At 36.3% G+C, this 16,425-nt stretch overlaps 1 protein-coding gene across 1 annotated transcript; it reads right to left on the bottom strand.

Moving 5' to 3' along the window:
* Positions 1-8,368: 8,368 nt before the first annotated feature.
* Positions 8,369-13,340, bottom strand: LOC141435892 (uncharacterized). Its single transcript, XM_074098730.1, has 3 exons — positions 13,223-13,340; positions 10,310-11,228; positions 8,369-8,516 (listed from the first exon to the last, which is right to left on the bottom strand). The coding sequence occupies exons 1-2, from the start codon at positions 13,338-13,340 to the stop codon at positions 10,321-10,323; spliced, it is 1,026 nt and encodes a 341-aa protein (XP_073954831.1). The 3' UTR covers positions 8,369-8,516; positions 10,310-10,320.
* Between the last annotated feature and the right edge of the window lie 3,085 nt (positions 13,341-16,425).

The following is a 16,425-nucleotide window of genomic DNA, read 5'->3' as shown; positions in this document are numbered from 1 at the left end:
ACATGTTTATTTAAGTCAAGCCATTTGTTTCATACCTACAACGAATCGTTGAGGTAAATAAACATGTTGTTCGAGCGATAAAATTCTTGATATATTTTGAATAGAATCAGATAGGAAATAAATAAAAGCAAATACTCGTAAACTTATGTACTTGTATAATGTATCGCATCTTCAATTTGGTAACTTTTTTAAGAAGCATCAAATGAGCTATATCGTGATATTCCAACTATAATCGACGTAGCAAAAATAGTAGCAAAAAGCAAAAGTTTTATTGTCTATGATAAAAGCAATAAATTCGTAACTCTCGTGTAAGAGCAATAAATAATAGAGCATGGAATGGTTAGGAAAACTAACGTATTTATTTATACCTACAATCAGGCTGCCTCTGTGTGCTTACAAAAAGTCTGCAGTTTCATTTAAAAAATATACTAATTTATTTGAAAAACTTTGTTTTGAGTTTTTGATAACAACAAGTTTGCAAGTAAAATTCTATTGTTTATAATATAATATGATAATTGGAAAAAACAGGCATTGGTTTAAAAGAAAGTATTTACTTTGGGTTGCTTAACTTGGCGTTGTACAACTGGGTACAGTTTTATTTAAGTCACATTTTTATTTGTAGTATTTAAACGAATTTACTAATTATTTGAGAGAAAACCTGTTCTCTGTAGAGCGATATATATAGCTCGAGATGGTGATGATGATACATACTATGTTTAACTTGCTTCTCCATTACAATACTTGCACCATAGTATGCGACACACATTACTTAACATTCGGATCCCGCCTTCCTACTCTTTGCACAACTGCCACAAATATTTCATAAAACGCGCTAGTATTTTGTGTGGGATTTGTGACACTTGGGGTCGTAGGACATGTGTATTGTGTCGCATAGAGTTATCTGTGATATACGGTTTGTAGTGGAGAAGAAGACAAAAATAGCATGTTCATTGGTATGGACCTGCACAAAATAGAACAAACATTTACTAGTGCTTAGCAATATAACTTGAGTAAACTATAGAACCAGCTTCCTGGCACCGCATTCCTGAAGCAGTACAACTACTAAGCGATGTTTAAAAAACGAGCCTATCGATCTCTCAAAGAGCCGGCAACGCACTTGTGATACCCCTCGTATTACGGGTGTATATGGGAAACGTTGATTGCTTCCCATCAGGTGACCCGTATGTCAGTTTTTCCCGTCCTACATAAAAAGTACCACAGAGGTGAACGAAGAGAGGATTTTATGAAATTACCATGGGGTAGGGAATTCAAAGCAGTGTCGCATCTGTGGCTATCAACTCACGCCACTATAGCATAAGCACTGACATTATCTGTGGCAGTATAAAACTTTTATATTTATGCCCACTATTAATGTTTTGTTTATGATGGAACGTTATTCCGGCAGACAGGAACCATGTTTATTGGTGTCCTTCAAATAAATGTAAATGGTGAATGATAAGAATAATGGTGTATGAGAATGTTGTGAAGAACCCAGGGACAGAGCAAAATGGAGAATAATAAGAGAGAGAGAAAGAGAGAGAGAATAATTAAGAATACATCTTAGGTCCATTCATGTTTTAGTGAGAAGGATAAAACATACACTCACACACACGGACGCGCGCGTTCGCAAATACGTGCACAACCTTTGGGATTTATAATATTCGTGTAACCATGTTTAATTTCTGAACATGAAAATACCGTGAGACTCACTTAAATATTTAATGAAACAAATCCGAATAACCCTCGTCTTAAATCGAGTTTAGTTCGACATGTTTTGGGCTAATTCGTAGCTCGGATCATGACGAGCTAAACTCGATTTCAGAGGTGATTTATCCGGATTTGTTTTCATGAAATATGTTTAATCCTTTTAAACTTAAATAAAATAACCGACATATTTAGTCAAACGCAAATCTTTTCTTTGTCAATTAATTCTCAAGCATATTGTGAATCCTCATTTGATTGTACCGTATGTTATGAGCAACAAAGCAATTTATGTTCAAGGAAAACGTCGAGGAAACCGACACGTTGCTACAGAGCTTTGTGGGCTTACAAAAAATCCAAAGTAACGTCAAATGGCCGGAACCTCGGCGGGAAACAGAAAGTTATTGTTGTAAAAATAATCAATAGTGTCACTGAAGTGTCTATTGACGGAGTTCAGTTTGTTGAATTGATGACGTGTACAACCCACTGCTCGGTCTACGAATGTACCCGGAAAGCGGCAGTGCCACCAACCACCAAGATCATCCTCATCGAGATTCACTTTGATGACCACGACCCCTCTGGCAAGAGTGTTCCGACTAAGAAAAAAAAACAAACACGAATTGAGAACCTCCTCCTTTTTTGAAGTCTGTTAAAAAGAAGATACAACCCACTAATACTAACATCACTTAGATTGGATTTTTGATAAAATGGTGGTCTTCGTTATTGTATAAAAAACTTATGTAAATGCCAAATACCATGTCCATAAACTTTGAGATATTTTTCCAATCCCGTGAAAATTGGGATGAAAAGAAGCCAATACATTATTTCAGAGATCCAGGCTATCTAAATATCAAATTTTATCCAAATCGGTCCAGCCGTTGTGTGATAAAAGAGTTACAAACATACACGGAATATGCCAACTAACCTACCCTAACATTCAAAACAATTCCTAATTGAGGTATGAAAGCGATTTAGGTCTGTTTCTGGCTCCTTGTTCAACTATCACGTCATTTATTATTACGACTCAGTCATTACATTTAAATTATAAAGTTATGACGTGTATGATTATGTAACAAGGGTTCGCAGCGGGACCATAATACTCGTAGCGTGTGCGCGCAAGTTTTGAACTTGGGTCTTACTTAGAATTAGTGCAAGTTTAGGAAAGCCAGAGTGTAGCTCGATTAGTGGGTATCCTTGTGAGAGCATAATTCTCTTATGAGCATTATTCTGTATGTTGCTTTTTCTTATTCCAAAAAACGGTCTATGTATAATAAAACTTCTGTAGGTATATACATAAACTTTTCGCATGTACCTAACTTAAGTATTTTTGCTATTAAATTAGCCTGCATAGTGTAAAAAAATCTAGTGTTAGGTTGCTCAACCTGACGGTCTTATGAAATTTAACAGATTGCGTACAAAAAATTGTTGTAACCAATCCTACCAAAAATAGTAAGTAGCCGTATATTAAAAAAAAAACTTTGTGTGTTTGGTTGGTCAACCTGGCGCCCATCCGAAATTTGACAGATCGCGGGTAAAAATATCTGCCGGGCTACTACGAAACTTCAAACTTGAAGTTCGTATCGTACCGTCCCTCTCGCTCTCGTATTAAATAGTATAAGTGTCAGAGGGACCGCACGATACGAACTTCGAGTTTCATAGTAGCCCTGCTGCTACTGGCTACTAGCTCTGCCAAAAAAAAGTAAGAAATTAAAAAATGCGAATTTTCCGTGGTCAATTTTTGAGATTGCAAATGTAAACTTACAAAAATGGAATCATCGAGTGCTAGGGACATTTCTTTCCTATTAATTGTTTAGCATGAGTTTTTTTTTCATCTACTATTCCTGTGATAGTTGAAAGAAAAGCAGATTATGCACCTCGCATTAAGTAATTTATATTACCCTCGTGCTTTTTAGAGCCCTCGCTAACGCTCGGGCTCCAAATCGGCACTCGGTGCAATAATAAATAACTTTCTGCTTGGTGCAACAATCTACTATAACTTCCACCAATCAACAAACATCACACCTTCCCCGCGTCGCAGGCTCACAATATCTCGTCGTCAATCCATCAAAGTCGCCGGCAGAGGGAATTACACGCGCTTAGCGATCTGATGTGGGAGATGGGTATCGTTATAGAAGTTACTTGGAGACGGTCCACTGGTACGAATAACTGGTATGAAAACAGAGGGTAGGCAGTATATCCATTACGTTATGCGTCCTTTGTGTGGTAAGAAACCAGCTTTTGCCCATGACTTATGTTGATGTAAATGTCCATTATGTAGATGATGATCATTTGTGCATTATTATGTGTTTAAAAAAAAGAAATACCTCATAAATGACGCTTTCTCATTGTACAATTTAATTTCACTTGCAGCAGACGATTACTTTTGTTTGGTCCAATTTTCGTTACAGCACGCTGGGAAAATTATTTTGAAATATAATTCGAAAAAGTCGTATCGTACTATGAAATACATACGATCGATACGACCTGTTATCGCAATTTGTTACATTGTTGTCGTGTTTTGCGAGCCCTAAATGAGTCAACTGTTAAATGTACAAGTATAGGCCAGTTTTGAGTACTGGATTTAGGTTATCTATGGCCACATTTTCGAGCAGTGTCGTGTAAAAAAACCTAACTTCCACCAATCAACAAACATCACACCTTCCTCTGCGTCGCAGGCTCACGATATCTCATCGTCAATCCATCAAAGTCGCCGGCAGAGGAAATTATACCCACTTAGCGATCTGATGTGGGAGATGGGTATCGTTACAGAAGTTACTTGGAGACAGTCCACTGGAGTGAATAAAAGTTTGTAGAAAGAAAGAAAAAACAGAGGGTAGGCAGTATCAAAGAAGCGCCAGCAATTCATTACGTGATGCGTCCTTTGTGTGGTAAGCAACTAGCTTTTGCCCATGAGTTCATCCGTGCAGAAATAAATGATAATCGACGCCCCTTCTCTTTTTCTAAAATAACCGTGTTCCATTTATTTTCATAATTTCTAATTTCTGTTTTTAAATAAATAATAGATCTTCATTAACATTGACAATATATTTAAAAATTTTGTGGTCTTATAATAATATAGAGCAATAAAAATCTTTCCGTTGTAGCGACATCTGTCGAGTCGTTTACGAACGAACCTATCTATCATTACAATTCTTTACAATTATCATTTTAATTAAACAAAACATGCAGAAACTAAAATTTTAAAAGTAAAGCTTTAACTGTTTCTATTTGCAATACAACATTGAATGTTGTACCTATTGCAAACAGAAACAGTTCAAGTTTTACTTAACCGGAAAATTTTGCCGGTCCTTTATAATATTGATAAATAAACTGTGTATATAAAATATAACTACCTGAAATATATTAACTTAGTAATAAACAATAATTGAACGTCTTTCCAAATGAATAATCTTATTTAACTAAGCTTTGTCATGCCATATACGAGTAAAATGTCCAAGTATAATCCAACGAACAAAGTGGGAGTAAGGAAAACTAAATAGATATACGCGTTTATGACTATGTTTAGGGCTTCTAATAGTATAAATTATATTATATACTATAACAAATGATAATTTACCGTGTTATAAAACTAAACAAAAGAAAACAATAATTTATTGTCACTTAAAAAAATATTAAAACGTGCACTAAACCTAACGGCTGAAAGGAGTGGACTCAGCACTACAGAACAATAAAATGTTTAACTTTATTAGCTTTTACCCGTGGCATTTACTCGTATTAATAACCACAATGTGCAATAGTTGAAGTTCCATAATTCCAAAAGTTCTATAATTTAGTAAAAAAATCTCAAGAATCTCATTTTTGCCTTCATTTGTTTCGTAAGAAAAACACCCGTGCAAAATTGCATGTCTCTAGAGTTATAAATTCTTAGGAATTCTCACGGAAATTTCATCCATTTTTTAAGTTTTCTTCTCTTTATGCGAAAAAATAATAAAAAAAAGAATAAATAATATAAAATGTAATAAGACTTGACTACCTGTATAAACTTTTCTAAATAATAATAATAATATTTATTTCAAAACTCAAGGCTTCATATTAACAAGACAACAATATTTTAAATTACATAATCAAAATCAAAATAAAGTAATTACATGTCAGAGTTAGTAGTTAGTATATAGAGTTACCTTAACTCTAGTGTTAGTATGCATTACTGCCTAAAGGTAAACCATAAACCATAAAACAATTCAAACTAAAAAAAAAATTATCAAAAAAAAAAAATTATCAAAAAATTTATGCAACGTTAGGAAAATTATCTATGTGATTGATGGGAATTTCCACGGATTCTTTTGAGGAAAGACTAGTTATTAAATCTCAGCAATAGTTATATTTAAAAAGAATAATTATTTTCTTATAATGTTATATAACTAAAATCATAGCAGCTCTTCTCAAGCCACAGATATTTAGTTACAACCTTCACTTGATACCCGTAATTAGATGAACGTAATGATTTTCAATTATCTATAACGACTCTAATTCCCCTCATGCCGCTTTAGGTGCCTTCTAAACAACTTAGCAAAAGTAATCTACATAATTTGCGACATTGAAGATGGTAACCACTCCTACGCATCCTAATACCTTAAGTCCATTCAAGCGCAAGGAAATTTAAAGCGTCACTGTTTTGATTTAGGTTGAGAATTGATTGACGGTTATGATCTTCTTAAAGGTGCTACACGGTCCTTAGGAGTAATTTTACACCAAAGGGGATGTTTTTAGCCTAATTAAATGTATCAAGTCCTTATTGTAAGACAGTTAGGCGGGTAAGTGTGCAAATAAATATAATTAATAAATCAGACGAACTTACCCTAAGTGATGTCTGATGATAATTTTGTGAACGTTTCATCCGAAGAGATAATAAGTAAATTAACATGTAGTATCGACTTTACGGTACTGGATGCCGCGTTTTTAAGAGTATCTAGAAAAATAAAAATATTTATTGTCTCTGGTCACTCTTTACCATAAACAGCTCCCTTCTATTATGTCACTTTTTTAGAGCTATTAAGTCTAGAATCTAGATAGATACTATCTAGATTAGTATCTATCCAGATTCTAAACTTAGCATGTAAGCTAGAATACCTACATGTGTATGCATGTATGTATATTATGGGTGTGTGTAGCTATATATCTCTGGGAACGACACAGGCATATACCTACTACACACCCTTTTTACCCGACTGCAAGGAGTGGTATTATTTTTGCCAATACTAGAAGGAATACAAGTGGAGGGGTAAGATTGTTTAAATGGGAGGGTTATTATCTCTTCGGATGAAACGTTCACAAAATTATCATCAGACATCACTTAGGGTAAGTTCGTCTGATTTATTAATTTTGTTTCACGTTTCATCCTCGAGATAATAAGTAAATTAACATGTAGATATTTAGAGCTAGTGTTGGCAAATATCTATGGGGGAGACCCATTTATAATTAAAACTGTATATTATTTAATAGGTTTTTATTTTACACAAATAAAGTTTTTATAATAAACAAAACAGTCTTTTCCTTAAATTTAATTGAGATCAATAATAGTTATTGGTACTTAATCAACTTTCCCAGTTGGGACAAAAAATAGAAAATAGGGTTTACTCTATATCCTTGTTAAACCTAAAATACTGAACACATGCCCATGTTTTTTAATTAATAATCTGAGGTTGTAGGTTCTTAATTATTTTAATACAACTTATACTACCTACACACCTATAAGGTACAAAAGTTCCCAAACTCAACTACAATCATAATTGTCTTATTTATTATTATTTTTTTTTTTTTTTTTTTTTTTTTTTTTTATTATTATTAATTATTAGAGCAGCTTAAGACAGAATTAGCAAATGTAGTGTCTACCATAGGTGTAACTGGTAAATTGTAATGCTTTGCAAAAACAAGAGATCTTGATGACCATCCTGCTGTCTTTTTAATAATATCTAAAGAAACTCCTCTATTATTTGCTTTGGACGTAGCTGCATGTCTGGTACTATGTGACGAGAACAAGGAAGTATCAATGCCGCTAAGCTTTAATACTTCCTTGATCCAGCGACTCACTGTTTGTGAAGATGCCTTTTTATAAGGCCGCTTAGATGTCAAAATAAGATAGTTTTCCTGATTCCTTAACAACTTTGTCTTATCTAGGTATGCAATTAGAGTTTTTGCTGGACATAATTGTGGATTTTCAAAGTAAGGTAAGTATAATGTACATGTTTTTCTAGTAGAAACTGATGTCTTAATTATATCTGTTATTAATATGGTAACATTGTCATTGTTAATATGAATGTCATTCACTTTAATAGATGAGATCGTTTGCACACGATGTGCAGTAGAGAGGGAAAGTAATGTGACAAGCTTACGAGACAGATTATCTAAACTAAGAACAGATGTATCTAGTTTGTTTAAGAAACCAAGCACAATATCCGGGTCCCATGTGTGTGTATATTTGGGTAGAGATGGTCTTAGCCGGTATGCACCCTTCAGGAACCTCTTTATGCACATATCAGTCCCAATTTTAGAGTCTATAAGCAAGGAGAGGGCAGAACGATCAGAGTTTAATGTGGCGTAACAGGCGCCAGAGTTGAATTCTTGAGATAGGAATGACATCACATGAGGTGTTGTAGCTAGAAACTTATCAATATTGTGTTGATGACAAAATATCCACCATTTTTATAAGTAGTATTATATTGTTTCATAGTACCTTGTGCCAAGGATGACAGCATTACTTCTAATGAGTTCTCTGGCAAACCTCTTTGCTGGAATGCTTGCCGCAGAAGATGCCTGCAGCCAGGGTAAGCCGGTGGCTCAGATGATGTTGTGTTCTAAGTGGAGATAAAAGCAAGTTATTGTTTGGCTTAAATATAATCAGTTCGGACACTAAATGTTTATTTATTAGAGGATACCAAGCCTGGGAATGCCACATAGGGAAAACTAAAATGCCTTTTGCCTTGTCAGTTTTCAATTTTTGAAAGAATTTAGTGATCATGCAAAAGGGAGGGAAAGCGTAGAAGAAATGTTTGGACCAGTTGTCTGTGAATGCATCTATCTTATATGCCAAAGGGTCTTTTTTCCATGATATATATTTGTCACATTTTGCATTGGTTCTGTTGGCAAACAAGTCTATGTTGGGTTTACCCAAAGTCTTAGTTATTTTATTAAATGCATAACTGGCTAATTCCCACTCAGTATCTATATTATTATTTCTGGATTCCCTATCGGCTTCAGTATTCTCCTCAGACCGTATGTATGATGCATACAGCCAGATGTTTTTCTGCTCACACCATTGCCATATCTTTCTGGTTATTTGATTGAAGTGTTCATACTGAACACTGCCCATTTTATTTATACATGCTATGGCAGTTGTATTATCAATACGCATTAGAATATGGCAGTCTGATTTGTTTTTTGCTAATGAAAGTAGTCCAAAATAAGCTGCCATTAATTCTAGTGAATTAATGTGGTTTTTCTTTTCAGATTCACTCCAAAAACCACCTATTGTTTCCCCGTTACAATGTGCTCCCCATTTTAAAAGGGATGCATCAGTGAATATTTCCAATACATAGTCTTGGAGTTCAAATGATTGGTATTTATGCTGTATGTTTCTATACCACCATTGTAAATCTAATCTAGAGTCTGGAGACAAATTCATTGTTGCATTATAGTTGTCATCAGAATCTAATAATGCTAGGTATTTGTCTCTTTCCAGCAGCTTTGTATACAGCCAGCCATAGGACACAGCCGGGCAAGCTGCAGTTAATGTTCCAAGTATTTGAGCACAATCCCTAATTTTTAAAGATTTTTTTGATGAAATATTGTCAATTAGATCTCTAATTCTTAATTGTTTTTCAACTGGTAAGTGCAGTGTTAAGCTTTGTGAATTAATTAAAAAACCTAAAAATGTACATTGCCTTGAAGGTTGCATTTTACTTTTATCATAATTTATTATGAAACCTAAGCATTTGAGGACTTGAATTATATGTGCTGTGTTAGCTTTACATTCTGCATATGAAGCAGCTATACATTGTATGTCATCAAGGTAATTTACAACAATATATCCTAATTTACGAAAGTAGGTAATTACTGGTTTTAAAAGTTTTGTAAAAGTGTTAGGAGCCGTACAAAGGCCATAGGGCAATGCTTTAAATTCATACAATTTATCAAATCTAAATCTTAAATATTTTCTATGGTGATCTGCAATAGGGACCAAGAGGTAGGCCTCTTTTAAGTCTATTGTTGTCATGTAATGATTTTTGTCAATAAGTCTGATAGAGGTTCGAATATCCTCCATTTTAAAGTGTGTTGTATACACAAATTTATTTAAGGGTTTTAAATTTAATATAAAACGAAATTTTCCATTTGGCTTGGGAACCAGAAATATATGGGATAAGTACTGCCCAGGTGTGTCGTTACATGGTTGTATTGCACCTAAAAATAAGAGGTTAGATATGGCTTCCTGTAAGTTTTTATCATTCAGGTCAGGTATATTTGGTAGCGTAGTCTGTGTGGGTATTTTATGAAAGGGAATTTCATAACCCTGTATCCATTGTAAAATATGATGGTCTTTAGTTAGGATACTCCAACACCTAATGTAGTGTGTGAGGTTTCCTGCATGTACCTGTAAGTTATTTATCGCCGACCCCGAGCACGCTGGTAGCTCCTCTCCGGACGGTGTGCCTGTGGACGTCGTGCTGAGGGCTGTGCAGGCTTCTTCTGTTGGGATGATGGTGGAGCTGGACGTCGTAGTCCGCCTCGACCCATCATCTTCGACTGTGTATATGCACGAGGCGGACCATTCCAGTTTCCCTGTCGGGGTGCTGGCTTTGTAGGTATTGGTTGGGGTCGTTTGATTTGCTGGCTGGACTTTTCTATTGTGATTTTGTCTTTTATTCGGTCTGACAAGTTTGTACCAAACAGAAACTCATCTCTTGTCACTTCTTCAGTCATTTTTGAAAATTTTTTGTCAAGTAATGGTGCTATTAACACTTTCCTTGTGATATTTTCTCCATGGTGTAAGTCAGTTAATATGCGGCCAGTGTCGCTAAGAAGTTTCATTATCTTGATGTTGTCTGGAGATTCCTTAAGTAATTCTGTAATGGCCAGTCCAAGCGCTGTCAAGGCTAATCCGAGTTCCTTTTGTTTGTTAGCTAAAGTTTTGTCACGATTTTTGCAGGCTTCATTGATAGCTGCGTTTACCTCTCCATTTAATAATGGAGGTGACAGGAGCTGGCAGTTTTCTGGCACTAGGTATGCCTTGAGCATGAGTTCTTTTTCCTCTTTTCTAATGCCATTTTTGAGGGTTTCTGACCATTTAGATGCCAATTCGGCTAAAATGTTTGGTCCCCATCTATTTGGGGTTACCTCATCTAGCCCCAGTGCTAGCAGCAATGGGTTCGGTTGTGGTTGGATGTGCCCTTCAGTGTCTGCCTCGGTATCAGGAGCTGCGTCCGAGGGCACGTCGTCGTCGTCGTTGTCTTCTGGGCCTGTGTCATCCTCGCGTGCTGCGTCGTCTTCATGGATTGTACCGTCCTCAGGGCCTACAAGCCAAATAAACGATTTTTATAACAACCAAAAAGAAAAAAACTTCGTGTCACGCACGTGTTGTTTTAGGTTATGTCATTTCCGGTTCACTATTTTAGGCATGTACCTGACTAGGGGAGCAGTCAGATGGGCTATGTGTCTCGCACTTTGCCTTTTTAAAATACCAAGAAGGACATCTCGTGTCAATCCGGTCTTCATGTTTAAACATATCTCGTATGTACATGGAAAGTGGACATGGAAAGTGTACATGGAACTGTCCTTATCCTCAGCTCACGTAATGATGACGTGTTTTTATTTTCAAAAAAAACCTTGAACTCAGAATTCTTACCTTTGTCGTATTCTGTAACGATCCGCCTGGGCGCAGAGGGCCCGGCACGTGTCTGCAGCGGCGATCTTGAGCGCGTCCGTGATCTAGACCGACGTCCTGCATTCTTTCTTATTTTCTTTCTTAACTTTTCTATCTTGCGTTCGTATTTTGTTATTTTTGCTGTTTATCCATTGTTATTACAAAAAAAATATCGGGAGCTGCCGCGACATCCGTTCGCGCAAAATCAAAAGTGACATAATAGAAGGGAGCTGTTTATGGTAAAGAGTGACCAGAGACAATAAATATTTTTATTTTTCTAGATACTCTTAAAAACGCGGCATCCAGTACCGTAAAGTCGATACTACATGTTAATTTACTTATTATCTCGAGGATGAAACGTGAAACAAAATTAATTGCTTTGGTTTCAGAAGTAATGATAATTTACTAATAAAAATTAGAACAAAATATTATTTACGAACTCCAAAAACGAAATGTATAATTAGTCGTATTTCATTGTTTACATTAGTCCAACAGTTAGATTATCATTTTTCAGAAAATAATTAGACACGTGTTTTTTCTTTAATCGATTACCTAGACAAAAAATATGAAGATATAAAGCCGAGTTCAGACTTACGAGAAAAATCGTGCAAGTTGCTTTACATTGCGAGGCCGTAAGCCAACGAGTTTGTAGTGGTCAATCGAGCGCCGCAATGCAATGCAACTTGCACGATTTTTCTTGCAAGCCTAAACTCGGCTTAAGACAGTTAAAATGACACAGACGTTCGTATTAAATGAACGATGATATGAATGACATTCATGTTCAAAAATGACAAATACGTTATCAAAAAATTTTTGGAGATGTATTCTTCTTTTGTCAATCTATCTACACACCAATCTATCTACCTTTAAACGAGCAATTCTTGTGTAATCAGGACCTCAGAAACGGCTCCAACGATTTCGATGAAATTTGGTATGTGGGGGTTTTCGGGGATGACAAATCGATCTAGCTTGGTCTTATCTTTGATGGGAAAACATTTACGAGTTTTAGCCCGAGCAAACTTTAACGCTAAGACTATAACCAGTTAAAGGTCCACGTCAGCACACATAGGCACAAATTTTATTTAGGAGTGACATTTATTTATTTATTCAAAACAATACAATAATAGGCTTACAGTATGAAAAACCAAAACGCCTATTACGTTACATGCTTCATATAAATCAATAAAGAACACAAATGAATAATAAAGAATACAATACCTACCGGAATAACTTAACCAAAACTCAACATTTCAACGGCACACGATTGAACTGTTTAAGCCGGTGTTGCCATACAATTTAATATTTATTTGTTTTATTTTATTTTTAATTTTTATTTTAAGTTAGTTTTTAGATAAGGTCCTCACTGAAAATCAGCGCCACGGCTTGCCGTGGCATTATGCTGAGTGGGGACCTGTTTAGCGTCATGTATGTCTTTATTTGTTCTATGTTTGTTCCTATGTTTGTTTTTTATGGCGTTAAATAAATGTATTTTCTTTATTTCTTTTCTTTCTTTCAAAATGAACATAGAAAACGGATTTGAATACTTTACAAATTATTATTGGATAAAAACTTCACAATACTAGCCAGCACAGAGTGCCAATTCCCAGCAAGTAGGTCAGTATCCTGGTGCTTGTCTAGCATAACGTTTAGCAGGGCTATTGTTCTGGCGGTGGGCGATTTCCTGTCGCGCCTCGTGTTGAGCCCCTCTGGAGCAGTGAACACACATCACAGCCTTCCTCTCTCGAACTTTGATCCGCTTCATCTTTGCAACTTTTTGTTCTATTGACAAAAGGAAAAATAAGTGTCCAATATATTTTGAGAATCTAGTTGACTAATCTAATCTAATCTAGAATAGTTTTTTTTACCCAGTATAATTTACCCATATTAACCAATTGATTGCTGAAGATGAGGGTCTAATTGCAATCGGTAACCACAATATAAATGGACCTTAACGCATTATTTCGTAGCTGGCATCAATTAAAAATAAAAAAATTAAAGACTGTGGAAGTTCTACGTAATATTTCAAAAGTGGCGCCGACCATTATCTACAACCTACGCATTATTACGCAGTTGGCACTTAATGGGTTATTTTTTTATATTTTTAGATTTTCTTTAATTTTCGTAACCGTGTCAATAGCCGTACACCCGGCTATTGACACGCTTCAGAGCCCCATCCAAATATCAAGGCCTATACTATCCCTATTTCCAAGCTACAGTGGTGGCCACGACGCCCGGAATTAGATTTGTAAGCTATCGCCCACTGCCAGCGACGTTATTATGACCCGCAGCCACTGAAATACCCTAGCTAGCCTGGGAAATACCTAGGTCGTGCCTGCTATTCTACCTACTGGCATTATTGACATATAATGGTATTACGAATATAAAGCTACTTATGAGTATAGCTGAGTTGAAGAGGGATAAATTTCAATTTCAATCACAGAATACTTACGAGAATACTTACTTACTTAGAGTAGGTATGTATGTAAACACTTTATCGTATGCAAGAATTTCGTGGAAATATCGAATAAAAGTAGCCTTTATTCTATTCCAAGTTTAAGTATAATTAATAAGCTTGAAAGAGTAATAACACACACACACATACGCCCGGACACAACGATACGCACACAATACAAATTCAGTTATGCACATACGCGCGCACACACAAGAACATTCAAATCTACAGTTTGCTTCTGACCATTGGCTTCAAATTCAAGGTCCGATTCTACTCACATAACTGAGCTACCTTTTTTTCCACATGCCCCGTACCAAGGTAATTTTTCCTTTGTAACACCACGTCATATACTGAGCAGCAAAAATCCTCAAATGTATACAGTAATAGGCAATTTTGTATGCAGAGTGGGCCAAATTTTGTGCCGGTGAGTATATCTATGTCGGCGGCCGGTCGTAAAATCCGAAAGATCACGAAATTCTTAGGCATATCGTGAAATGGCGCCATTTCCTGAATTGGCTAAGGGACATCCGCCATATCGTTCAAAACTCACCGTTTAACGATTTGCCTAGAGACGTTTAGGCAGATCATGAAATTTCATAGGCATAATGAAACGCCGCCATATTGGTTCTGACACTTTGCCGGCCCCTGCCACGGCACGCTCGCTTCGCTTGCTCGGCTCGTGCGTTGTAGTCACCATTCATACTAAGCTTCGCTCGTCGTTAACCTAAATTTTTCTTTTTTTCGGCTTATCACGATGTGCCCGGTATAAACCTAGGAATATCGACGAATGCGTTGCTCTAATCGATCTGACATATTGTTTTCTCAGGCACATCGTGATATGCCTGGCCAACTTTTAGGCATTTTATGAAATGGCGCCATTTCACGATATGCCTAGGAATTTCGTGATCAGGCGGATTTTACGATCGGCTGCCGACATCTACACTTATTTCAAAATGTTACAAAACATAAGTCACTCTGTTATGCCACTAGAATCGAACCTTGAATCAAAAGCCCCATAGTTAACACCCTGTATAAAACAGTTAGTTAAACTAAGGCCACCGAGAAGATATATATGCACGAGAGAGAAAAGGAGCGAGATATTAATAATTGCGTATCAGACAAGGATGAAGTATCGCCTCTTTGCCTCCACTTAGATGTCACGAATCTCCTCGAGCAACGCTACGTGATTGAGTCGTAGCACTACGCCGTAGCTCCGTAGCACAGCGCAATGCCGTCAAATAAAACTACTATAATTATTTAGCGACGTTCGTAGCACGCACGGCCGTAAAGTACAATGAGGGCATAAAGTGTACAGTACCTACATAAAATCCGAAGCTAGTGAGGGCTAGTTCTGTTGTACTGGCTGTACGTTTTACAACTGACACGCCGAGCCTGGAGTGGTCTAATGACTCGTCATGAGCAGTTTATTGCAAATTATAAGCAACTAGCTGTTCCCGCGACTCTGTCCGCGTAAAATTCGTTTATCGCTATCACGTGGGAACTATGCAATTTTCCGGGATAAAAACTATCCTACGTCCTTCTCTGGGACTCAAACTATCTGTATACCGTTTCATCTAAATCGGGGGTCTAGACGTGAAGCGGTGAAAAGCGGACTAGACGTGAACAAACAAACAGACTTACTAACTTTCACACTTATAATATCAGTGCGATGTCAAGAAGGCACGCTACGTTTTCTACGGGTTCTCTGCCGTTTGAGCAAAATATTTTTCGCAAATATGTTTCATTTCCCAAGTATAAAATTTCTCCGAAACCATATTATTTTCGAAGATAATTTAGCTGACTGTCAATTAAATATTATTATTTTTAGTATCCACAAATTACCCCTATAACACAAACACCATACAAAGTTTACTTTTTTTACATACCTATATTTCATACCCTCACAAAACAAGCGTAATAATCTTGTGGTAAAAGCCCAGTCATGTTTTCTAACTCCACTACTTTGCGGTCACTACATTTGTTCTGAAAATGCCACTACGTCACATCCACAAATTGGAATTAAAACTCGTAAGGGTACAGTCCAGTTGATATGATCCCGACGCGGCTATAAAATGCTGTTGTAGCCTAAAACAAAAACAAACAGCCGGGCGAGAGTTCAATTTGAGTTTTGAGGGTTTCGCACCACCAGATATAATGCTAGTAGTAATTATATTATGTTAAAGAAACGTGTTCCATTTAACTTTGATATTCTTGGTGCGATCGTGATAGTACCGAACTCGCCACTCAGATTTGATTGGTTCCTTGTTAGTTTTTTTTAATTACTTTACACAACTTTTTTAATTTTTTACCCGACTTAAATCGTTGTGGGAAATACTGAAGAGACAAAAGGTCTTTCGTGGCCGACCACCTTCACGATAGACTGACAGCTTAAGAC

This window comes from Choristoneura fumiferana, chromosome 15, assembly GCF_025370935.1.
Source record: "Choristoneura fumiferana chromosome 15, NRCan_CFum_1, whole genome shotgun sequence".
Lineage (NCBI taxonomy): Eukaryota > Metazoa > Arthropoda > Insecta > Lepidoptera > Tortricidae > Choristoneura > Choristoneura fumiferana.
Note: the sequence above shows the minus strand (reverse complement) of the source record. Positions and strands in the feature narration are given on the sequence as shown.